General features: G+C 38.9%; 1 protein-coding gene and 1 pseudogene across 3 annotated transcripts in view; one reads left to right on the forward strand and one right to left on the reverse strand.

Annotated features, from left to right (window-relative positions):
• The window catches only part of RPA1 (replication protein A1), a 69649-nt gene that overhangs the window by 15875 nt on the left and 27266 nt on the right, over window positions 1-26508 (reverse strand). For 2 of the 3 annotated variants that reach the window (XM_036091067.2, XM_036091069.2), the window contains 5 exons: window positions 7873-7998; window positions 4681-4813; window positions 2802-2904; window positions 403-471; window positions 60-252 (listed from right to left, as the gene is read on the reverse strand). In XM_036091067.2, coding sequence (XP_035946960.1) covers window positions 60-252; window positions 403-471; window positions 2802-2904; window positions 4681-4813; window positions 7873-7998 — 624 coding nt within the window. The remainder of the gene's footprint in view (window positions 1-59; window positions 253-402; window positions 472-2801; window positions 2905-4680; window positions 4814-7872; window positions 7999-26508) is intronic. The other variant, XM_036091068.2, reaches the window with a different exon arrangement.
• Window positions 20505-21310, forward strand: LOC118534966 (small ribosomal subunit protein uS17m pseudogene; annotated as a pseudogene).

A 26508-nucleotide genomic window follows, 5' to 3' on the forward strand; every position in this document is an offset into this window, starting at 1 on the left:
TACATGTTGCAAACAAAACCAGTAATCACAACTCTCTTTGCTCTCATACACAGACTTACCTATAAGTGAGTCTTTAGGCTTGTTCTCCAGGTCACTAATCCCTGTGAAATCAAACTGAACTGTAGGTAAATGATGACCATGTTCACAGGGCATGACAGAAGTCTCATTGTTGAAGGTCATCTCATAGTCATTTTTAACAGCTGTGAACTGTTTGTTAGCAATCTTCAGGATGCCTTTAGAGATATAATAGACCTGCAAAAGAGGCAAGCCATGGAATGTGGGTAGTCTATCAGATTCAACAAACAACTCCTTACCACCACGCAGTTCTCCTATGGACAAGAGATCCCTCCCTCCTCCCGGTACCACTCAATGGTTTCAGTTCTCAACGTAACACTACCCTACCTTGTTCATGTCGATAAGGGGAAAGAACTTGTCCACTTGCTCATTGAAAGCAGTAGCTCTGATTTCACCCTGCAGAAGCATGCAAGAGCAGGTTAGAATTGTGCTTATCAAATTTTACCCCTGATCTTTAAGGCAGTCACACAGGCACAAACGGAATGTGTGAGAGAGCTACAGACACCCCAGAAACACACATTTTATAGTCACATATTCAAGTTATTCACAATGGAACAACCTAGGTTTAACTAGCTGATCCTGCTGTGGTGCTTTATTAACCTCAAGTTAGAGACCTAACAAAAAAACACAAGAAACCTAGTGATTTTAATATTCTGACAACAAAAATAAATTCTGAACACTGAGTGACACAAACGAAGCCCACAAGGAAGTGTGATGAGTCAAATGATTCCCCAGCTGCCCTCATGCTCCTACCAAGCAAGGAATTACATCATATTTGGGAGTCACTGCCAAAATGTTGTAATACATCATGTTTTCAAGTTGCTTTTGATTTGATTTTCACTTTTACTTTTCCATCAGTCAAAATACTATAGACGGGGGAGCCTGGCTGGCTCAGTTAGGGGCGCATGCGACTCTTGATCTCAGGGTTGTAAGTTCAAGCCCCACATTGGGTGTAGAGATTACTTAAAACAAAAACAAACTTCAGATGGATAAGAAACTTAAAGAAAGGGCTGAAATTTTAGCCAACTGACAGATTAGACTGATAATCTGGTAAAAAATTAGGTTCTGATATTGATTCTGCCATCATACAGTCAATATATTTGGGGTATCAGTCCATCTTCCAAAAACAAACCACCTATTTTTTTTCTGCCTTCTCAGAAGTCTGAGCCAATAGGAAATATGCAGCAGCTTGAAAACAATGTATCAAGTACATATCAGGAATTATAAACAAAACTAACAGAGAAATGGCTAACAAGACTATCGAGATTCCACATTGTGGATTTTTTGTTTCTTCATCACGGTTTGGTTTTGTTTAAGTAAAGCATAGAGTCTACACAGGCAGAATCCATCTCCCACAAAACCGTTCACTTCTCAAGGCGGCTGGTGCATGCTTTCTGCTGTGGCCCAAAGCAACACTTTGCTCATAAGCAGACATCACTTCTCAGGGCTTCAATTTAGCCTGCAAACAGGTCAGACAGAGTGTCTCTGGTTTCTCTTGCTCATGAGGCTGCTCAAACATTTGAAAACTAATTTCTACTGCTACAAATGCTTTCATTTAAAATCAAGGATTTCAGGGGCGCCTGACTGGCTTAGTTGGTAGAGTGTATGACTCTCAGAAATAAAATCATTAACATCAAGGATTTTAGGGGCGCCTGGCTGGCTCAGTTGGTAGAGTATGCGACTCTTTTTTGTTGTTGTTGTTAAAAATTTTGTTTGTTTAAGTAATTTCCACACCCAACTTGGGGCTCAAACTCACAACCCCGAGATCAAGAGTCCCATGCTCTAGGGGTGCCTGGGTGGCTTAGTCAGTTGAGTGTCTGACTCTTGGTTTTGACTCAGGTTATGATCTCAGGATCATGATCTCAGGGCTGTGACACCAAGCCCTGAGTCAGACTCCGCACTCAGTGGGGAGTCTGAGATTCTCTCCCTTTCCCTCTGCACCTCCCCTGCAACTCATGTGCTCCTTCTCTCAAATAAACAAATCTTAAAAAAGAGAGAGAGAGAGTCAACAGAGTCACATGTTCTACCTACTGAGCCAGCCAGGCGCCCTGAGTATGTGACTGTTGATCTCAGGGTCATGAGTCCAAGCTGCACTTTGGGCACGGAGCCTACTTAAAAAGAATAAATAAATTAAAAAAAAATTTTTTGGGCGCCTGGGTGGCTCAGTCGTTAAGCGTCTGCCTTTGGCTCAGGTCATGATCCCAGGGTCCTGGGATCGAGCCCTGCATCGGGCTCCCTGCTCGGTGGGAGGCCTGCTTCTCCCTCTCCCTCTGCCCATGCTTGTGCTCCCTCTCTCGCTGTGTCTGTCAAATAAATAAAATCTTTAAAAGAAAATTTTTTTTAAAAAGAACATAACATAACATAAAATAAAAGGATTTTATTTAAGACCTTTAACCCTTTGGGGCACCTGGCAAGCTCAGTTGGTTAAGCATCCGACTCTTGATTTTGGCTCAGGTCATGATCTCAGGGATGAGAGATTGAGCCCCACGTCAGGCTCCAAACCGGGTGTGGAGCCTGCTTAAGATTCTCTCTCCCCCTCCCCCCACACAACCCCCTCTGGGGAAAAAAAAAAGACCTTTAACCCTTTGCTCCTAGACAGCATCAAAAGACTATAAAAAAGGAAAGACAATAATAACAATCATGTTTATTTTTGGCCTACTCTGGTTTTTCATCACACAGGCCTGTTTCTCAGACTGCTCCTACCTGCCCACTTGACAAATACTCACACTTTCATCAACTAGTTCTATGGAGAAAAGCTTCCCTTCCCCTCGGGAATTGCTCCAGGTACGGATCTGACTTTTGTTGGTAACTCGAGCACAGATAGTCCACCTAAAAATCAAACAGATTATATTAGTGCTCAGAGGCTTACCTGGGACAGATCTTAAAGGTTCCCTTCATCTTCCTATAGCCTTTCTTATGCATATTCCATTTTTCAATGTAAGCTGTATTTTAGTCCAGCTAATTAAAACCCCAAGATGACATACAGGTTTGACAGTTTGTAGAATAAGCAAGTAGTAAAACATACAAGATGATTTAACACTAACTCATTCTCCTGTCAAATTAGTAAATTTATAAACTCTCTCCCTTCTCCAAAAAGCATCACCAAGGCAACGGTATCCCCTTAATGAAAGGTTCTAAGCTAGAAGATGCAGTAATACCAGCAATTATATTTGCCACTATTTTCAATTATGGGAACTGATAAAACTGGTGTCAAACTTCTGTCTCCATTCTGACACACCTTGAATATATAAATACAAAATTATGGGACATGGTATTGGTAAGCCACCAAAAGAAAACACGCTAAAGCAGTATGACCTCAGACAGAGGCCACTTAAAAAAAAAGGAGGTACAAGGGGCGCCTAGGTGGCTCAGTCGTTAAGTGTCTGCCTTCGGCTCAGGTCATGATCCCAGGGTCCTGGGATCGAGCCCCGCATCGGGCTCCCTGCTCCACGGGAAGCCTGCTTCTCCCTCTCCCACTCCCCCTGCTGGTGTTCCTCTCTCGCTGTGTCTCTGTCAAATAAATAAAATCTTTAAAAAAAAAAAAAAAAAAGAAGGAGGTACAAGATCCAATACCCAGTCCTGGGGCCCATACTGAACACAAGTGTTGGGCACATTAGTTACCTTACTCATTTTCCCTGCACTGCAAAGAATTGAAGATTAGATAAAAACATATCTGAAAGAATTCTGGAAAGAGAACTCACTGATTTTTTTTTTTTTAAGATTTTATTTATTTATTTGACAGAGAGAGACACGGTGAGAGCAGGAACACAGCAGGGGAAGTGGGAGAGGGAGAAGCAGGCTTCCCACCAAGCAGGGAGCCCGATGTGGGGCTCGATCCCAGAACCCCAAGACCATGACCTGAGCCGAAGGCAGACGCTTAACGACTGAGCCACCCAGGCGCCCCAGAACTCACTAATTTTTAACTGCTAAAATTAACTTTTAATGAAAAATATCTGTTCAGGGTATATTAATAATGTGGCTATACAAACAGTACAGATTCTCTTAGTCTACTAAATCATAGTAACAGTTTTTAGACTGAAAGTCACTTATTTATGAGAAGATGAAACACCTTCTGAATTACAAAAAATATTTATTTTTACTCATAAGACGATAAATGGATTCTTTAAGCATTAAATATTTTTCAATTCAAATTATTTCAAAACAAATGAAACTCCATAGGCTATAGCAGATTGCTTTTCTTGCCATTCTTTTATGGTAAGAGAGTTGAAGTTTGCCACAATTTGTACCCTCCTCCCCCATTGGAGGAAAAAAAAAAGATGAGGGCGCCTGGATGGCTCAGTCGTTAAGCGTCTGCCTTCTGCTCAGGTCATGATCTCAGGGTCCTGGGATCGAACCCCTGCATCGGGCTCCCTGCTCTGCGGGAAGCCTGCTTCTCCTTCTGCCTGCCGCTCCCCCTGCTTGTGTTCCCTCTCTCGCTGTGTCTCTCTGTCAAATAAATAAAATCTTAAAAAAAAAAAAAAAAAGATGAAACTTACTTTATGTATGGTAACCCTGACGTTCACACATAAATAACTCTAGAGCCCGTAATAACCTCTAACCTCATATCATAGGCACATTCTGAACTTACTCTATGGAATAACTCACTTGGATTGGTAAGGGGTGAGGCTGGCAATGGGTACCACTTTGACCTGTGTTCCTCCAGAACTGTTCACGAAGCTGGTACCTCCAGCTTTTCCAAGTGTCTTTGAGGCACCATAAGTCTTAGATGCAGTGGAACCTTTAAAAACAAACACAAAGAAGGACCATCATTATTCTATGTAAATTTTATATAAATTTTGTACTAACTCTCAATGATGGAGGCGTTGCTGGTGAAATCAAACAAAATGAGAAGCAAAGTTTTTCCTTTTTAGTAATCAAGAGATATGGAGATCAAATAGAGACCAAAACAGGAGGCTAGAAAAGCAACTGAGAATGAAGGCCTGGGCACACAGAAGTTTACTACATTTGCTAACTGAAGCTCTGACTGAAGTCAAGATAATAATTATACTGAGTATAGACAATGCTCTTTCAGAGGCCCATCCTTCTTCTTTTTTCCCCCCCAAAGATTCTATTTATTTATTTGACAGAGAGAGTGAGAAAGAGTGAGAGAGAGAGAGAGAGAAAGAGAGAGAGCGCATGAGCAGGGGGAGCTGCAGAGGGAGAGGGAGAAGCAGACTCCCCACTGAGTGGGGAGCCCAATGTGGGCCTCGATCCCAGGATCTTGGGATCATGACCCGAGCCGAAGGCAGACGCCCAACCAACGGAGCCACCCAGGTACCCCGGAGGCCCATCCTTCTTAAACTGTCCTTTGTATCGATGGGCAAGATAATGGGTCAGAGAAAATCAACCAACCTTCTTGACTGTAAAACTGATAGCAAGTCACTAGATGCGTAAGAAAAAAAAGCAAGGGGCGCCTGGGTGGCTCAGTTGCCACATCGGGCTCCCTGCTCTGTGGGAAGCCTGCTTCTCCCTCTCCCACTCCCCCTGCTTACGTTCCCTCTCTCACTTTGTCTCTCTCTGTTGAATAAATAAATAAAATCTTAAAAAAAAGAAAAAGGAAAGGCTAGGAGGTAAGGGACATACTGAATGAACCATATGAGGTGAAGGATACCTATTCACAAACATTTTACCTCAAAACATCCTCAGAAAACTCACCATGTTCAATAGATCTACAGGACTGAAAAGTCTATAATGAAGTCTATGGGACTGGGTTTAGTTGGGAGCAAAGGACATGAATCACTTTTTGGTTCAAGACAACTAGGCGGCTGGGCACCAGGATCCCTTCTGCTTTTTTATCCAAGCCTGAGCAGCTACCATGTGCTTGGAAAGAGCAGGTAACTAAAGCCTATAAACACATGAGCTCCTTTATATGCACAGTTTCTATAAAGTTTCAACCTCCAAATTGAGAAAATCTAATTTCGTCCAATTACTTCATATCTTCTCTACCAAAGCATTTCTTTAGGATGGAATTTGGCTGGAAATGTAAATCTACCATATTCAGCATTTCTTTTTCTTTTTTAAAGATTTTATTTATTTATTTGTCAGAGAGAGAGAGAGAGCGAGAGTGAGCAGCACAAGCAGAGGGAGCAGCAGGCAGAGGGAGAAGCAGGCTCCCGGGCTGAGCAAGGAGCCTGATATGAGGCTCGATCCCAGGACCCTGGGATCATGACCTGAGCCGAAGGCGGACACTGGACTGACTGGGCCACCCAGGCGCCCCCAGCATTTCTTTATTGAGTTTCTACATCCTGTAAGACACTATTCCAGGTATTTGTAGCACTTAGTAAAAACTATACATAGACTGTCCTGGATCTTAACATTTTCTATTCTAACTGGGGAGTCAAGAGAGAACTATACACACAACAGTAATAATTGCCTCAAGATTGTGCAAGGAAGCACATGAACTCTGAAGAATGTATGTGTGTATACATACCTAATACTCTCTATAAGATAGTTATATATAACACACACACACATGCTTCCCCTCAATACACAGCCAGTCTTTTTTTCTTTCGCCACCCAATTGATGTGTGTTTAGACAACATTAACTGATTTTTAAAAATAAATGTTAACATAAGTCAAAGATAGACAATTTGGAAAATAAATCTGTGGGAGGAGGGAGAAGAATAACATACTATCTGTAGTTCAGCCTAAGGAAGTGACTATTAGATTATTTACCATCTTAGATACTAAATCTATTCCATGACCTCCTTCAAAGTACATAATTTGCGAGTTGTGTATAAATAGATCCACTTATGGGACGCCTGGGTGGCTCATCATTAAGCGTCTGCCTTTGGCTCAGGTCATGATCCCGGGGTCCTGGAATCGAGCCCTGAGTCGGGCTCCCTGCTCAGCAGGGAGCCTGCTTCTCCCTCTGCCCCTCCCCCTTGCTTGTGTTCTCTCTCAATCTCGCTCTCTCTCTCTCACTCTTTCTCTTAAATAAAATCTTTAAAAAAATAAAATCAATAGATCCACTTATAAAGGGAGATAGATAGAAGGTACGTTAACAGATATTGCAAGGTAGATAAAAATATCAAAGACCAATGGGGAAAAAGTCCCATGTCCTGGAAGTTTCACAACAAGATTAGTGACATCTTAACCTTGCCTTTCTTAAAATCTCAGCATTCAAAATTAGCAATTAATAGTTGAGGGGAGGGGAAGAGGTGGAGTATAAGAAGCTGTGACAGAAAAAAGAACCTCTAAAAATAAATCCAACCTCTAAAAATAAATCCAACCCAAATCATCACTTTCAATAGTAATTCCTAAAGCAAAGGCCAGAAAGTAAACAAAATGGTTCCATTATAGCCTCTCAGGACCTATTGCAGAGAGCGTTAAAGGAAAAACTATTTCTCATCCATGAGACTGGGAAGCAGAACCTATGACCAATATAAATGATACCATCTTCACGTTAAGATAAATTCCGATGAGAACCCGAAATGGGAAACTTGGAGAGAGACAAGTGGATTCCAAATAGTTAAAAGGCGAGAATTTAAAAGGTATGTAAATTCGCAAAGTCAAGAGTGTAAAACCTAAGATGTGAGAAAGTACCAGATAAACTATTATTAACAGAGAACAGTATATCATCCTGATAAAAATAAGCATATTAAGTATCTTTAAAAGACTATCTTTAATCATTTGTTCAATCACACACTTTACAATGAGAATTGGACTTCTCCTTTGCAAGAAGCAACGATCATGAACGGCATTTTGAAAATTCCCTTTAGTCCCAGATTACATTTCAAAACATTATTCAGAAGCCTGATACATATAATTAGCACATGTCCTCATGTGGCCATTTACCCATTGCTGAGCTCCCATTCTGCTGCTGGGGCTTGTTGGCTGGTGGGTTGGCCGCTGAGACTGAGGAAGGAACTATCTGCTGCTGCCCATGTCCTGAGGAAGGAACTATCTGCTGCTGCCCATGTCCTGAGGATCAAAACAAAGACAATTTTAGTGCGAATAATGCAGGTTAAAAGATTTAAACTTAGGTAGAAGAAATACTCTGAGAAAGTGTAAATGTTTTATTTTGTCAAAGATTCTCATGGGTCAGAATTCATGCTGGGGTATTCAACTGCATGCAGTCAATCAGCTAGGGGTTCACTTCTGTTTTCATTATATAAAAAGTTGGCTCCATTTACCTTTCACCTGCTTATAATTGATAGCTTTCAGTTTTAATGAGGTTCTCCCCTAAAGCCTTGCGCATTTCTCCTGCATGAACCTGAAGTCAAGTCACTGGGCTGAATCTGTGACATTACCACTATTTCCATAGCAACAAATCGATGTCATCAACAGAACCGTGTTCACGGCAGGATCTCTCAGAAGAAAAAGCTGGGTGGTAAAGAAAAACCTAAAAGCAGTTCAATTGTCTCTGAAGTGCTCCTGCTTCAAAGGAAAAGGAGACATTCAGAAAGGATTCTACCCTTTCCCTCCCAAACAAAGCAACCTTATTTCTCAACTGACAGTTGGTGGGAAATAAGAGTTGAAAGAGCCTTAGGTACCGTGAAGTGCTAGTGCACCATCACAGCGGGGAGGGACGGGATGGAGTTCAGAAGCAGGTGTCAAGGAAACAGGAAGATTAAAAGGAAGGAGGGGAAAGGAACATGTCTCTCAAGCAGAAAATAAGTGCCATACCACGAGACTATTTATTTGCCCCTCACCCTTTCTACAAATGTTTATGAGTTGAAGAACATTAAAATTGCAAACTACACCTAATTAAAACAAACAATAGGTTTATGGCATTTGATTTTGCCTTTGTGAGGGGCACTAAACCTAATCTAGGCTGCTCACCAAGAGTGCCTGCAGCACACAAGTACAGCTCAAAAAGATTTCCTAGAAAGTCCTACAAACAAAAATGGTGAGCCCTGCTGAAAAGGCTCCCTGCCTGCCACCTTGTCTCTGCCTTCTCCAATCACTAGGCTTATTCCTGATGGGTTTCCCAAGGCCCTCACTCAAACGGGCCTGTTATACACTGCCTTCATTTCCTTCTGCCAATATTTCTCTTAATACAACAAAATGAGAATTAACTGTGCTATTAGAGTAAAATAAATTTAGCATAAAATTAAAAAGGTTAAAACAGAATTGCTTATTCTTTAGTTCTTCCTATGGAGAGAAAAATTAAGACCTTAATTTTATTTTCTTTAATCCCCAATTTCACACATCCCACCTCCCACCTCCCTTCTGGTCACCATTAGTTTGTTCTCTAGAGTTAAGGGTCTGTTTCTTGGCTTCTCTCTCTCTTTTTCCTTTGTTCATTTGTTTTCTTTCTTAAATTTCACATATGAATGAAATCATATGGTATTTGTCTTTCTCTAACTTATTTCACTTAGCACAATACTCTCTAGTTCCATCCGTGTTGTTGCAAATGGCAAGATTTCAATCTCTTTTTACGGCTGAATAATACTACATTGTATATGTGTAACATATCTTCTTTATGCATTCATCTTTCAATGGACACTTGGACTGCTTCCATAATTTGGCTATTGTAAATAATGTTGCAATAAACATGGGTTGCATGTATTCTTTTGAATTCAAGTTTTTGTATTTTTTGGGTAAATACCCAGTAATGCTATTACTGGATCCTAAGGTTGTTCTATTTTTAACTTTTTGAGGAAACTCCATACTGTTTTCCACGGTGGCTGCACCAGTTTGCATTCCCACCAACAGGGCAACCTCACCAACACTTGTTGTTCCTTGTGTTGTTCGTTTTAGCCATTCTGACGGGTGTGAGGTGTGAGGTGATATTTCACTGTAGTTTTGAGTTGCACTTCCCTGATGATGAGCGATGTTGAGCATCTTTCATTGTGTCTGTTGGCCATTTGTATATCTTTGAAGAAATGTCTGTTCATATCTGCTGCCCATTTTTTAACTGGGTTATTTGTTTTTTGGGTATTGAATTGTATTAGTTCTTTATATATTTTGGATGCTAAGCCTTTATCAGACATGTCATTTGTAAATATCTTCTCCCATTCTGTAGGTTGCCTTTTAGTTTTGTTGACTGTTTCCTCTGCTGTGCATAAGCTTTTTATTTTGATGTAGTCCCAATAGTTTATTTTTGCTTTTATTTCCCTTGCCTTAGGAAACATATCTAGAAAGATGCTGCTACGGCCAATGTCAAAGAAATTACTACCTATGCTCTCTTCTAGGATTTTTATGGTTTCAGCTCTTACATTTAGGTCTTTAATCAATTTTGAGTTTATTTTTGTGTATGGTGTTAAGAAAGTGGTCCAGTTTCATTCTTTTGCACGGAGCTGTCCAGTTTCCCCCACACCATTTGTTGAAGAGACGGTCTTTTTCCCATTGTATATTCTTTCCTCCCTTGTTAAAGATTAATTGATCACATAAATTGTGGGTTTATTCCTGGGTTTTCTATTCTGTTCCATTGATCTGTGTGTCTATTTTTGTGCCAGTACCATACTTCCTTGGCTTCTATGATCTGTAATATAACTTGAAGTCTGGAATTGTGATACTTCCAGTTTTGTTTTTTCTTCAAGATTGCTCTAGCTATTCAGGGTCTTTTGTAAACATTCCATACAAATTTTAGGATTATCTGTCCTAGCTCTATGAAAAATGCTGTTGGTATCTTTTTTTTTTTTTTAAGATTCATTTATTTATTTGACAAAGAATGAGCAAGGACACGCACGAGCAGGAGGGGCAGAGGGAGAGAGAGACAATCTCAAGCAGATTCCACACTAAGTGTGGAGCCCAATGTGGGACTTGATCCCAGGACCCTGGGAGCATGACCTGAGCTGAAGGCAGCTGCTTAACTGACTGAGCCACCCAGGTGCCCAACACTGAAATTTTAAAGTAAACCTTTTCTTAAATCAGTAGGGAAAAACTGAGTTGCTCAGTAAACAGTATTGGGGCTAAGTAACTAGAAAAAAATAAAACTATTCTTACTTGCTTCATGAAATATATTCAGAAGACTCAAAAGATTTAAACATTTAAAGACGGAGCCATAAAAATATACAAACCCCACTCCACTCCAGTTCCACAGTCTCAAACATATCTAAAGTCGCGGCCTCATTATCATGCCTGCTTCTTGCTGAACAGGACATGGTCACGGGATCGTGCTGACCACTTAACATTTAATTTCTATAAAAACATAACTAACCTTTATGAGGTACCTAGAGTAATCAAATTACAGTGACAGAAAATAGAACATGGTTACTAGGGACTGGCAGGAGTAGGGAATGGGGAGTTATGGTTTAACGGGCAGAGAGAGTTTGAGATAACGCCGGGCTGGCTGTGTCAGTGGGACACACAACTCATGATCTCAGCTTGTGAGCTCAGGCTCCACACTGGATGCAGAGATTACTTATCAATAAAATCTTCAAACAAACAAACAAAAAAAGTTCTGGAGATGGATGGTGGTGATAGTTGTGCAACAATTTGAATGTACTTGATGCCACCAAACTACACACTTAAAAATGATTAAGATGTAAATTTTGTTGAGTATTTTACCACAACTTTCAGTAACATAACTTGCCTATTTACCTGTTCTAGGTTGAACATTTTTTGACATTTTAATATATGAGTTAAAATGAATGTATTGTAATTTATTTCTTTCTTTGGTGTTGGGGATTTTTAATTAAAAAGCAAACAACACTACACAAAATACTGTTGGTTACTTAACTAAACTAGGGTAATGGCTGCTGGAGAAATATCTATAGAGTACTAAGAGGGGCTCAGCTGGTCTTTGTTCAGAAACTCCAGGCGGAACACATATAAAAATCCTAATTACTCATGTTTAAATGTCTGCTAGTCTACATTTAGGTAACTAAAAAAATAAAAAAATAATGCTATACACACACACACACACACACACACACACACACACTCACTTCATTTGCAGTTGCTAAAAATCTATCAAATCTTTTCTCTCCCAACTCCATTTTTACCATATGCCTTATACGCACTTCTTTCAAATACCAGTTTGGTATATAAGTTGTTCACCCCCATTTCCAATAAGGGTAAGAAAAAAATACAGAGAAATGCAAACTGCATAGCTAGACACCTTACCCAAATATAAAATACTTCCAAACAGTTGAAATAAGGGGCAAAAACATGTACCCAAAGAACAAAGTACTCTATTTAAAAATTCTGGAGGGGTGCCTGTGTGGCGTGGTCCATTAACCGTCTGACTCTTGGTTTTAGCACAGGCCATGATACAGAGCCTGCATCAGGCTCAGCGCTGGGTGTGGAGACTGCTTAAGATTTTCTCTCCATCTCCCCTGCCCCTCCCTACAAAATAATAATATCTTAAAAAAAAAAAAAAAAAGTATCAATCAGGCTTTTAGTTTGTGTTTAAAAAGCCATCATTTAAAGGTAACCATCAAGGGGTGCCTGGGAGGGGAGTTTGCCTCTTTCTCTCCCCTTCTCCCCCTCCCCCTGCTCGTGCTCTCGAAAATAAAATAAATAAAATCTTTAAAAATTTTGGAATATTTTGATTTGGGACAAGTGCAATTAACTGCTATTTAAAGCAAAATCTTGTTTGTAGTGAGGATAAGAACTGAAGCCCAAATCCCTGCCCCATAACAGTTCTCTGGTGAGAACAAGGGAGTTGGGTTGAGAGTTTATTCCTTAAGAGCCAAGTGTTGTTTATTTACCAAAAAAAAAGAAAAGAATAAAAAAAAAAAAAGTTGGGGCAAGGGGGATGACAAGTTTTACACAAAAGTAGTACAATGGTAACTCCCTTTGGTAAAAAGTATAATAAATGTCTTGTATGTCTGTTCACAGGTACTAAATCTGAAGCTACATAGAACTATGGTACACAAGAAGCTAGAGCAGTTATGTTAGCACAACAAAGTTTATTTCTTTCTTCTTTTTCTTTTTTTAAAAGTAAGCTCTAGACCCAACATGGGGCTCAAACTCAGAACCCCAAGATCAAGAGCTGTATGCTCTATCAACTGAGCCAGCCAGGCATCCCTAAAGCGTATTTCTTTTAATAAAAAATTGACAGTATGTACATTTTTTACACTAAGGTAGATTAGTAAGGAGGCAGGTACAAAACAATTCCCCGGGAGCTAAATAGAATGGCTGATTTGAACTTGCTGAGAGGTTGAGAACCAGGGGAGAGAGTAAAGAGTGGACAGCAAGGGATTTGTCAGGAATGAAATCCACAGGTGATTAATCCCAAAGCCAAACTGCAGGTCCCAGATAAAATCTAATAGGTGATCTATGTGTTATAATTTCTTATCAGTACATAATATAATGGTACAGTCTATCACAATCATTGGATTCTCAGACTCGATGAAGCAGTATATTTAACAAGAAACCAATTAGACCATATAACAGATATATTAATAATAGCTACCAATCTTTGTGTACAAGGTTAAGTGCATTATTCCATTTAATCTTCAGGCCTATGACAAAGACAGTATTATTATGTTCATTTAACAGATGAGAAAACTGGGTTAAAGAGGTCACGTAACTTGCCCAAAGTCATACACAGCTAGGAGGAGGCAGAACCTAGTCTTAACCAGGTTTGTCTAACTACATCCATCGACTTCACCACAATCTAGTTAATTTTTAATTGTAAGCAACCAATTCTGGCAGACAAAATTCTAGTTATATAGAACATAACTAATAACCATAATACCTAGTAGTCAGGAAAGTTACTGATCCATTCATTTATGAAAGCAATCCTTAACTGCTGCCCTGGACCATACCTGCAAAGCTGGCGCAGGAGACAAGAAACAGTACTGAAACCAAATGGACGACAGAAGTCCTAGTGCATTCTCAACAGCAACAACTGCCTTTCAATTTAATGTACTGCAACACAGCTGCTGACCATGAAACCTGAAATTAGTCTACGGCTAAATGATAATCTTTCTAAAAACTGAAATTGTACCCCAAAGCAGTAATGCAGAGAGTCAACCAAGGCTAATCTTCTGTTTTGTGCCACCTGCAAATGAAACCATTTCAGTAAGATGAATCAAGGTCATAATTCTTAGACTCTTTTGCTCTATGCTAGCGTCCTATCACTGTCTCTGAACCAGGGAAAATAGGACATTTAAAAGCAGACTCTAGGGACGCCTGGGTGGCTCAGTCGGTTGAGCGTATGATTCTTGGTTTCAGCTAGGGTCATGATCTCAAGTTGGTGATATGGAGCCCTGCATCAGGCTCCCCACTCACTGGGGAGTCTGCTTCCCTTTTCCTTCTGCCCCTCCCCCTGCCTCACATCGTGCTCTTTCTTTCAAATACATAAATAAATCTTCTTAAAAAAAAAAAAGCAGACTCCAGCTCCTCAAGTTACTTGCATTCACACTGATTAAGTGAGGCTGGCTCAGTCAGTGGAGCATGCCACTCTGTATCTCAGGGTTGTGAGCTCGATCCCCACATTGGGGTATAGAGATTACTTTAAAAAAAAATAAAAATATAGGGACGCCTGGGTGGCTCAATCGGTTAAGCATCTGCCTTCAGCTTGGGTCATGATCCCAGGGTCCTGGGGTGGAGTCCCGCATTGCTCAGTGGGGAGCCTGCTTCTCCCTCTGCCTGCAGCTCCCCCTGCTTGTGCTTGCACTGTCTCACTCTCACTCTCTCTGACAAATAAATAAATAAAATCTTAAAAAAAATTTTTTTTAAAATATATAGTGGCTCCTGGGTGGCTCAGTTGTTAAGCGTCTGCCTTCGGCTCAGGTCATGATCCTGGGGTCCTGGGATCGAGCCCTGCATCAGGCTCCCTGCTCAGCGGGAAGCCTGCTTCTCCCTCTCCCATTCCCCCTGCTTGTGTTCCCTCTCTCTCGCTATATCTTTCTCTGTCAAATAAATAAATAAAATCTTAAAAAAAAAAAAAAAAAGCAGCTGCCTTAGGCTTGGGTCATGATCTCCTGAGATTGAGCCCCACACCGGTTTCCCGCTCAGTGGGGAGTCTGCTTCTCCCTCTCCTTCTGCTGCTCTCCCTGCTTGTGCTCTCTCACTTGTGTGCACTCTCTCCCTCAAATAAATAAAATCTTTAAAAACTATATAAACACACACACACACATATATATAAAATGGTAAGTGAGCCACCAGCTGAGAAAAATTAGCTAACAGACATAGAGTATACAGAGTTACAAAAACTCAATTTCTACTAGCAAGTACTTTCTTAACAACAACTACAATAAAAGTCAATCCAATAATTAAAAATTCCCGTTGGCAGAAAATGATCAGAATCAGGCTGAAAAAAATTCCAACTAATACCTTTCAATAATGAATAATACATTATAACTAAGTTTTCATGAGAAATTTAAGTAAAATATTGTTAGAAATAGTGTAGGTACATAGCAATGATATACATAATGACAAAAATATATAGTGGTAGATATGGGAGTTTAAAATCATCCAATATTATATGAAATGTGAAATGTGTTTGAAGTTTTATTTCTCACATTTGGAAAATTCTGTAAGTGTCCGTATTTAATGTGGTACTAGTGCCAAACAATTTCAGTGCACGTTTTGGAATTCCTCTGCCTATTTCCCGGCTGGGTTTAGTCAATTAATTTTACCACTCACCTGATATGTCACAGGTTCTGGGTTAAGTACTGGGAGGATACAAATCTAACCTTACTTCTCTCTTCACTAGTAACAGTTTACTTGCCATCACAATAGGTAATTAGAAACCATTTCTGTGAAATACACCTTAAGGTAATAGCCACTGTAACAAAGCTATTTCCATGATGGCCCAAGTAACAAAGTATTATTGATCTAGTTACAATGAAATTCAATAGCAAATAATCCAGAACAGCAAAACCATCTCTCATCCCTCTGCACTTTAACAGACTCTGAAGAAAGGAAAGAGCCAGTGGAATGGAGTATCGAGACAAAGGAGTTTTTTCCCCTAGTTCTATAGTTCTGACCCCAAGCGATAATTAATTACCTTTCAACCCTTTCAACTCCATCTTTGTCCCAAATACTTTTGCACCTGAAACACAAAATGTCCAAAGCAACCACTCAATCAAATACAACATAAAAAAACATTAGAAATCTGGCCAAAGGTGATAAAGTTGAGCACAATCATCTCTCCCTCAACCCTACTGCATCCAAAGATTTCACAGAGATGCTAACCACTGCTTTGTCCTGAAAGCTGAGAAGATAACCAATGTGCCCCTTTTAACAAAAGTTTACTACTGCAAAGAAATGTTATGTTTCCATTTAAGATTTTAGAACTTTACCTAAATAGGCTCCAGCTCTCCCTCTCCAATTTAAAGCACCAAATTACTATGTTTTGTGTAGGTAAACATTAAAATCTAAAAGGTTCCATTTCTGGAGGAAGAATGATGACCAAGTCTTCCCACTTCTAAAAATCATATAGAGCAGTAAGAATGAATAGCCACTCTATATACAAATGTCCCACATAGAGACTACATCTTCAGTGAATTGAGGAGAGCAGAGAAAATTCACAAATTCCAAATGATGTGAAAACTGAAGCTCAAACACCACAAACCAAGAAACCAATTTTAAGACAGAAGCAACATAGGTGATTTAAATATAAAAATGAAATCGTGTAAGTACTAGAATAAAACATGGATGAATGCCCTAATAACTTTAGAGTAAGGAAGACCTTTCTAACAATGGCTCAAAACTCCAAAGTCGTTAAAAAAAAAAAAGATTGGAAAATTCAACTTCATAAAAACAGCAACAACAAAAAAATTGCTACCTAGCAAAAAGCCACCATAAGCAAAGTAAAAAAGCCCTCATAACTCAGAGACAAAGGACTAATGTCCCTACTCTTTAAAGAACTCTCAAAGATGGAGAAGAAAAAGACAACTCAAAATAAAAATGGAGAATACAACAGTCAGTTCAGAGAATAAAAAGCTCTCAAACATTTAAAAGGATGTTCATCTTGCTCAGAATGCAAATTAAACACTACACTGAGATCCCAGTTTTCATCTATGAGATTGGTTAAAAATTCAAAAGATTAATAACATACTCCTGTTAGCACAGCTGTGAAGAAACCAGTATTTTCAGGCACTCTGGTGGGAATGCAGAATGTCACCATGCTACAGAGGGGAATGCAACCATATCCACCTACCACTGGTGCAGCGATCTCACTTCTGGCAATCAAACCACTTCTGCCCATATACCTGCATATGTATAAAGTTATTCACTACAGTACTGTTTTGATTGCTACAGCAAACAACCCAAGGGTCATCAACACAAGGCTAGTTAATTATGGAACAGTCACACAACAGAACACTCTATAATTGTTTGTTTGTTTTTAATAAGGAAGATCTCTAAGTATATATATATGGAAATATCTCTAGGCTAAAAATTTTTTTAAAAGCACAATCATAAAAGGGGTGCATGGGTGGCTCAGTTGGTTAAGCATCTGACTCTTTTTTTTTTTTTTTTTTTTTTTTTAAAGATTTTATTTATTTATTTGAGAGAGAGAGAATGAGAGACAGAGAGCACGAGAGGGAAGAGGGCAGAGGGAGAAGCAGACCCCCCGCTGAGCAGGGAGCCCGATGTGGGACTCGATCCCGGGACTCCAGGATCATGACCCGAGCCGAAGGCAGTCGCTTAACCAACTGAGCCACCCAGGCGCCCTAAGCATCTGACTCTTGATCTCAGCTCAGGTCTCAGTCTCAAGGTCAGGAGTTCAAGGCCCACATTGGGCTCCACACCCAGCATGAAGCCTACTTAAAAACAAACAAAGGGGCGCCTGGTTGGCTCAGTTGGTTGAGTGACTGCCTTCGGCTCAGGTCATGGTCCTGGAGTCCCAGGATCGAGTCCCACATCGGGCTCCCTGCTCAGCAGGGAGTCTGCTTCTCCCTCCTACCCTCCCCCCTCTCGTGTTCTCTCTCTCATTCTCTCGCTCTCTCTCAAATAAATAAAATCTTAAAAAAAAAAAGAAAAAAAACCCAAAAAAAGCAGGATCAAAAAAAAGGTAAGATAGTATACATAATATCCTACCTTTTGTGTAAGCAAACTGGAGCAATAATATTTTTATTTGGTAATATATATTTGCATAAAGAAACACCTGAAGGATAAAAAGAAACCACTAAAACTGGTTACTTATAGAGGTCAGCAGTGGGTACAAACATGGCAGAAGAGGCGGGGTAGGAGTAAGATTTCTCTAAATATGTAATTTTGCAGTTTTGATTTTTGAAACATGTAACTATATTATCTATTCAAAAATTAAAACAAAATTAATGTTTATTTAAAAAACAGATGTCCGGGGGGCGCCTGGGTGGCTCAGTCGTTAAGCGTCTGCCTTCGGCTCAGGTCATGGTCCCAGGGTCCTGGGATCAAGCCCCGCATCGGGCTCCCTGCTCCATGGGAAGCCTGCTTCTCCCTCTCCCACTCCCCCTGCTTGTGTTCCCTCTCTCGCTGTCTCTCTGTCAAAAAATAAATAAAATCTTTAAAAAAATAAAATAAAAAATAAAAATAAAAATAAAAAACAGATGTCTAGGCGCCTGGGTGGCTTAGTTGGTTAAGCGACTGCCTTCAGCTCAGGTCATGATCCTGGAGTCCCGGGATCGAGTCCCACATCGGGCTCCCTGCTCGGTGGGGAGTCTGCTTCTTCTCCCTCTGACCCTCTTCCCTCTCATGCTCTCTGTCTCTCATTCTCTCTTTCTCAAATAAATAAAGTCTTTAAAAAAATAAAAATAAAAATAAAAATAAAAATAAAAAACAGATGTCTGGGTGCGCCTGAGTGGTTCAGTTGGTTAAGTGTCTGACTTCAGGTTGGGTCATGATCTCGGGGTCCTGGGATGGAGCCCCACATGGGGCTCCCCACTCAATGGGGAGTCTACTTCTCCCTCTCCCCCTGACCCTCCCCCTCCTCCTGCTTGTTCTCTCTCTCAAGTGAATAAAATCTTTAAAAAACAAAACAGAGGGCGTCTGGGTGGTTCAGTTGGTTAAGCGACTGCCTTCGGCTCAGGTCATGATCCTGGAGTTCCGGGATCAAGTCCCACATCGGGCTCCCTGCTCAGCGGGGAGTCTGCTTCTCCCTCTCCCGCTCCCCCCTTCTTGTGCTCTCTCTCTCTCTCAAATAAATAAAATCTTTAAAAATAAAAAACAAAACAGATGTTTGATTATCTTAATTATATTTCAATTTTTAAAATTATACAAGTTTTAATGGACAAGTATACTAACACGAAACAGAGATAACTTGTGTGTGTGTGTATACATATAAAACATTCCAATAATAGATTCAACTCACACAACCTATTAACTAAAATACAATTTTCGGAATAGGCAAAAACTTTGATATGAAGGTTAATTTTTGAAGGTGTGGGTACAGTGGAAAGCATCTTCACCTGGAAATTAGGAATAATGAGTCTCATTTGTTGAAGCAACTCACCTGCTATGCAACCTTAGCCAAGTCACTTATCACCTCCTTCACCTTCATTTTTTTCTTATGATTAAAACTGATCTCTAAAATAGTTCCTTCTATCTCTAACATTCTGTGAGTGTGCTGACTACTGTGTGAGAGTTCAGGCATGAGCTTCTCAAACTTTCCTTTCCTTTCCATTGACTCTACTGAGGCGATGGCTAGAACTGAGTCCCAGATAGGAAAACGAAGACAGGATGCAGTTTGCCTCTAGCACAAAAATTATTAGCATCAAATCTATTTATTCTTAGGCAAAAACCTGACTAATAATTTTTGATTAATGAAAAACTGAAGAATTATGTTTGGTAAATTTAAATTAAAATGGTGATTTAGTGTCCTTCAAGTAGAAACCACCTAAGCACCTTTCTTTATTAGGAGCAACAGAGTTTAATTTTAACTGGAACCTTTATTTGTCTAAGTCAAAAAGACTCAAAACCACCTATTTAATTTCCTACTGTGAAATCAATTGGGAAAGAAAAAGAAATACATAGTAGAAAACTTTAAATGAGTGAAGTCATATATACAACTTCTGGCATCTTTATGCTGACCAGCTGAAAAGTCATTTTTAATTTTTTTGATGTCATGTTTATAATTAAAATAGCTAATATAAGCTATTAATTTAATAAATTATATAAACTCTTACATTATTCAATACATTTCCCTAAACATATGTATTCCTCATAAATTGTGTCAGAAATTCTTTTCCAAATATTCATTGACTGACCATCATCTCTTCAGATTTAGTTAAAAAATTAACAGATAATGACAAATAATCCAATTAAAAAATGGGCAGAAGACATGAACAGACATTTTTCCAAAGAAGAGATACAGATGGCAAACAGACATGAAAGGATATTCAACATCACTCATCATTCAGCAAACGCAAATCATAACTATAATGAGATACCACCTCACGCCTGTCAGAATGGCTAAAATCAAAAACACAAGAAACAACAAGTGTCGGCAAGAATGTGGAGAAAAAGGAACCCTCATGCACTGTTGGTGGGAATGCAAACTGGTGCAGCCACTCTGGAAAACAGTATGGAGGTTCCTCAAAAAACGAACTACCAGGACACACACATGGAAAGGAGAGCTGGGAGGTGACCAAAGCCACATAATGTCAGTAGTTCATTCATCTGCCCAAGCCAAATGGATCGTGTGGAGTGACTGGAAGAGCAACGCAAAAAACAGCTAAAGTGAGAGTGACCAGACTTATTTTGGATGCCTATTTATTAAATTATTTTAATAAGCGAAAAGCCTACTTCGCTCATGATGCTCTTCAGCAGTGCACAGTTGGGGATATTGTGTTTCTCAAAGCCCTACCTGTCTCATGAATAAAGCACATGAAACATGAATGGGCCAAGGCCATTTTCAAAGTTGGATAAGTCACAGGTCCAGTGACTGGAAAACCCTGTGCAGGAAGCTACCTGGAAAACCCAGTCAGCTTGGAAACCACCTGCCTAACCAAAAATCTGGAAGAACTCAACAGCTCTTCAGCACAGTGGAGGATTGGAAGAAGGAGCCAAAGGGAAAGATGGATGTTTATGGAAAAAGACATTTTTCTAAGTTTCATTACAAAATGTTCAATTTCTCGGGGCGCCTGGGTGGCTCATTCGGTTAAGCGTCTGCCTTCGGCTCAAGTCATGATCCCAGGGTCCTGGGATCGAGCCCCACATCGGGCTCCCTGCTCGGCGGGGAGCCTGCTTCTCCCTCTCCCTCTGCCTGCCGCTCCCCCTGCTTGTGCTCTCTATCTCTGTCAAATAAATAAATAAAATCTTTAAAAAAAATGTTCAATTTCTCTTCTAGTATTTATGGAATAGCTAAAAGTAAATGAAGGAAAGGCCTTGTTAAAAGTTTTCACAAAAGTTTAAGGTCATGTTTTAAATTTCCTTTTCATTGGACATACTTTTCTCTTACAGTTAAGTGTGCCTAGCAATCCCCTGCATTGTTTTGTAAACTCACTGTTTTAGAAGGTGTAATCTTTTTTTATTCCAAAGAATCTTGAATTTATCTTAGAATCTTTATTAAGTGGAGGAAAAAACCTTTTGATATCATAAAACAGATAAGACCACATTAAGTGAATATTTATTTTTGATGGTATATATTTGAAATTAATTTAAATTTTTTTCTTTGATTTAACTACTTACAAATGGAAATAACAGTCTGATTGGGGGCAAACTTTATCAGATTAAAGTCTGCATTAATACAAATGTTTACACATAGAAAATGAAAATTAAAAAAAAAAAAAAGAATAGAACTACCATATGATCCAGTAATTCTACTACTGGATAATTACCCCAAGAATATGAAAACACTAATTTGAAAAGATACATGCATCCCCATGCTTATGGTAGCATTATTTACAACTGCCAAATTATGGAATCAGCCCAAGTGCCACTAATAGATGAATGGATAAAGAAAATGTGGCACTGGGGCACCTCGGTGGCTCAGATGATTAAACGTCTGCTCAGGTCATGATCTCCAGATCCTGGGATCGAGTCCCACATCGGGTTCCCAGCTAAGCAGGGAGTCTGCTTCTCCCTCTCCCTCTGCCTCTCTCTCTCTGCTTGTGCTCTCTCTCTCAAATGAATAAATAAAATCTTAAAAAATAGAAGGAAGGAAGGAAGGAAGGAAGGAAGGAAGGAAGGAAAGAAGGAAAGAAAGAAAGAAAGAAAGAAAGAAAGAAAGAAAGAAAAGAAAGAAAGAAAGAAAGAAAATGTGGCATTATTCAGCCACACACACACACAAAATGTTACCATTTGCAACAACATGGATGGAGCTCGAAAATATAATGCTAAGTGAAATAAGTCAGTCAGAGAAAGACAAATATTATATGATGTCACTCATATGGGGAATTTAGGAAACAAAACAAATGAATACAGAAAAAAAGGGACAAACCAAAGAGCAGACTCTTAACTATAGAGAACAAACTGATGGTTACCAGAGGAGAGGTGGGTGGGTGGATGGGGGAAAATAAGTGATGGGGATTAAGAGTACACTTATCATGATAAGCATTAAAAAATGTACAGAATCACTGAATCACTATATTGTACACCTGAAACTAATAAAACACTGTATGTTAACTACACTGGAATTAAAACTTTTAAAAATTAACTGAAAATTACAATGACTGAGAAAAAGAACATACCAGATAGGATTAATAGCAGGTGAGACAAGATTAGTGAAAAGATTAGTGAATCTGAATGCCCAGCAACAGAAACTATCCAAAATGAAAAAGAAGAAAAAAACCAAACAAAAAACCCAGCACCCATGAACTAACTATGAGACAACTTCAAGCAGCCTATGTATATATATATAATTGGAGATCCAAAGGGTGGGGAAGATATTTAAGAAATAATGGCCAAAAATCTTCCAAATTTGATGAAAATTATACACGCATAGATCCAAGAAGCTCAATGAACATCAAGACAAAAGACACAAAGAAAATGACACCAAGGTACATCACAATCAAATTGCTCAAAACTAATGACAGAAAATTGTAAAATGGTCAGAGAAAAAGTCATGTTAAGAACAGAGAATAAAAATAGGGATGATCACAGACTTCTCTTGGGGTAACATGCAAGCAAGAGGACATCTTCAAAATATATAGAAAGAAAAATATAGGGGCGCCTGGGTGGCTTAGTCGGTTAAGTGGCCAGTTAAGCGCCGACTTTTGATTTTGTCTCAGGTCATAATCTCAGGGTCCTGGGATTGAACCCCATATTGGGCTCTGCGGTCAGCAGGGAGTCTGCTTCAGGATTCTCTCTCCCTCTGCCCCTCCCCCTAAAATAAACAAATCTTAAAAAGAAAGAAAGAAAAAAACTATGTACTTGGAATTCTATGCCTAGCAAAAATGTCTTTCAGAGTCAACAATGAAATATTTTTCAGACCTACAAAAGCTGAAAAAATTCATCACTTGCAGATCTCCCCTACAAGAAATGCTAAATAACAGTGAAAAATATCAGTCTAGACCAAGGAATAAAGAGCACCAGAAATGGCAACTACACAAGTAAATACATAAGATATTATTAACTAAGTGTCTTTAAAGGATAACTAAACAAAAATACTAACAATGTACCAAGAGGCTTATAACATAGGTAAGATGTGTGACAACCATAGTACAAAGCCTGGGAGGGGAGAAAAAGAAGATTCTTACACCAAAAGTGAAGTGGTGCAGCATCACTCAAAGGCAGACCCTGATTAAGTTAAAGTGCATAGTATAAACCTTAAGCCAACCACTAGAATATCAAAATACAGACAATAGTTAATAAGTCCACAAAGGAGATAAAAGGAATCACAAAAAATATTCAACCCAAAAGAAGGCAGAAAAGGGGGGGAACCCCAAATGGGACAAATAAAAAACAAATAGCAAGATGATAGACTTAAACATACCATATCAATAACTATATTAAATGTAAATGGTCTAAACACCCCAGTTAAAAGGTAGAAATTATCAAATTGGATAAAAGAGCAAGGCCCACCTATACCCTGCTTACAAGAAATACAGTTAATATAAAGACGTAAATAGGTGAACAGTTAAAGGATGAAAAAAGATATACCAAGCTAAACTAATTAAAAGACAAATGAAGTGGTTATATATATATATTTTCAAACCTGATTCTCTAGGATTTTTATTATCAAAAACGAAGTGGTTATATTAATAGCAGAGAGATTTCAAAGCATAGAATTTTGTCAATGATAAAGTCATCTCATAATGATAAAGAAGTCAGTTCATAAAGAGAACATAACAATCCTAAATGTTTAATGCACTTAATAACAGAGCTTCAGAATACATGAAGCAAAACCTAATAGGACCTCAAAGAGAAATAGAGAAATCCACAATTATAGTCAGAGATTTCAATATCCCTCTCAATAACTGATAGAACGAGTCAACAGAAAATCAGTACTTGAACAACTACTATCAACCAACGCGACTTAACTGACATTTATTTTATAGGACACTGTGCCCAACATCAGAAAACACATTCATCTCAAGTATATAAAAAATTTACCACAAGAGATCACAACTTGGGACAATAAAATAACAGGATTCAGGTCACACAACGTATGGTATTTATCCATATTTGAACTAAACTGTATTATCAATAACAGAAGGATCTCTGGAAAATCTCTAAATATTTGAAACCAAATATATGTCAAAGTAATATAATGTCAAAGAAGAAGTTAAAAGGGAAATTAGAAAGTATTTTGAACAGAATAAAACTTGCAACACCAGAACTTGCTTGATGCTGTTAAAGCAGTGCTTAGGGGTAAATTTTTAACACTAATCACCTCTAATTTTAGAAAAGAAAGGTCTCAAATCAATGAGCCCAGCATTCACCTCAAGAAATGGAAAGAACACAGTAAGCACAAGGTAAACAGAGGAAAGAAAATATTACAGATCAAGGCATAAATCAATATTATAGAAAATATAAAAAGAGGAAAAAAAAAATCAATGAAACCAAAAGCTGGTTCTTTGAAAAGATCAGTAAGACTGATAAACCACATAGCTAGACTGATCAAGGGAAAAAAAAAAAAAAAAAAGAACACAAATGATCAATATCAGGTATGAGAGAAGTGACATCACCACAGATTCTAAAGACACTAAAAGGCTAATAAGGGACTACTGTACTTATATTATCCAATATGATAATTTCTGCCACTTAATTGGGGTTTTCAGACTATTTACTTTTATTTATTTATTTTTTAAAGATTTTATTTTTAAGTAATTTCTATGCCCAACGTAGGGCTCGAATTTACAACCCTGAGATCAAGAGTCACACGTTTGGGGCACCTGGGTGGCTCAGTTGTTAAGCGTCTGCCTTCGGCTCAGGTCATGATCCCAGGGTCCTGGGATCAAGCCCCGCATCGGGCTCCAGCCCCGCATCAGGCCCCCTGCTCAGCGGGAAGCCTGCTTCTCCCTCTTCCACTCCCCCTGCTTGTGTTCCTTCTCTCTCTGTGTCTCTCTCTGTCAAATAAATAAATAAAATCTTAAAAAAAAAAAAGGGGGGCGCCTGGGTGGCTCAGTCGTTAAGCGTCTGCCTTCAGCTCAGGTCGTGATCTCAGGGTCCTGGGATCAAGCCCCGCATCGGGCTCCCTGCTCCGCGGGAAGCCTGCTTCTCCTCTCCCACTCCCCCTGCTTGTGTTCCCTCTCTCACTGTGTCTCTCTCTGTCAAATAAATAAATAAAATCTTTAAAAAAAAAAGAAAAAAAAAAAGAGTCACACGTTTTACCAACTGAGCCAGCCAGGCACCCCTAGACGGTTTACTTTTATGCCGGCCAATAAATCCAACTAAGTTAACTTAAGTGACATGGTCGAATTCCTTAAAACACAATCTACTATAGCTCACTCAAAAAGAAATAGATTATCTGGATAACCCTATGTATATCTGTTAAAGCAACTGCACTGAGGTTTAAAACCTTTCTAAAAAAATATATCAGGCCCAGATGGCTTCACTGGTAAACTTTACTAAACATTTTAAGTAAGAAGTAATAATTCTACATAAACTATTTTAGAAAATTTAAGAGGGAACACTTTCTACATCATTCTGTGAGGCCAGGGTTACTATGATACCAAAATTAGACAAGGGTGTAAGAAAATTACAGACCAATATTCCTCATAATACAGATGTAAAAATTTCAAACAAAATCAAATCAAATCAAACTGGATTGTTAAATCAAGAGAATTCAGAAATCCAACAATATATAAAAAGTACAAATAGATCATGATGATATAACTTACCCCAGAAACCAAACTGGTTTAGCATTCAAAAATCACTGAATGTAATGCACCATTATTAACCAATTAAAAAAGTAAAACCGTATGATCATCAATAGACACAGAAAAAACATTTGACAAAATTCACCACCTATTCCTGATAAAAACCCTCAGCAAACTAGGAATTGAAAATAAACTTCTTCATACTGATAAAAAGAATCTATGAAAAACCTACAGCTAACAAAATACTTGATGGAAAAAGACAATGTTATCTCCCTAAAATCAGGAAAAAGACAAAAATCACCAATAAAGCTAAATATTTTTTGCTATGTATTGGCCATTTGTTTTCTCCACAGTGAACACTCTTCTTATCAAATGCCTGATGCCTGCTTTCCTACTGAGT

The sequence above is a fragment of the Halichoerus grypus genome, chromosome 2 (assembly GCF_964656455.1).
Source record: "Halichoerus grypus chromosome 2, mHalGry1.hap1.1, whole genome shotgun sequence".
Taxonomy (NCBI): domain Eukaryota; kingdom Metazoa; phylum Chordata; class Mammalia; order Carnivora; family Phocidae; genus Halichoerus; species Halichoerus grypus.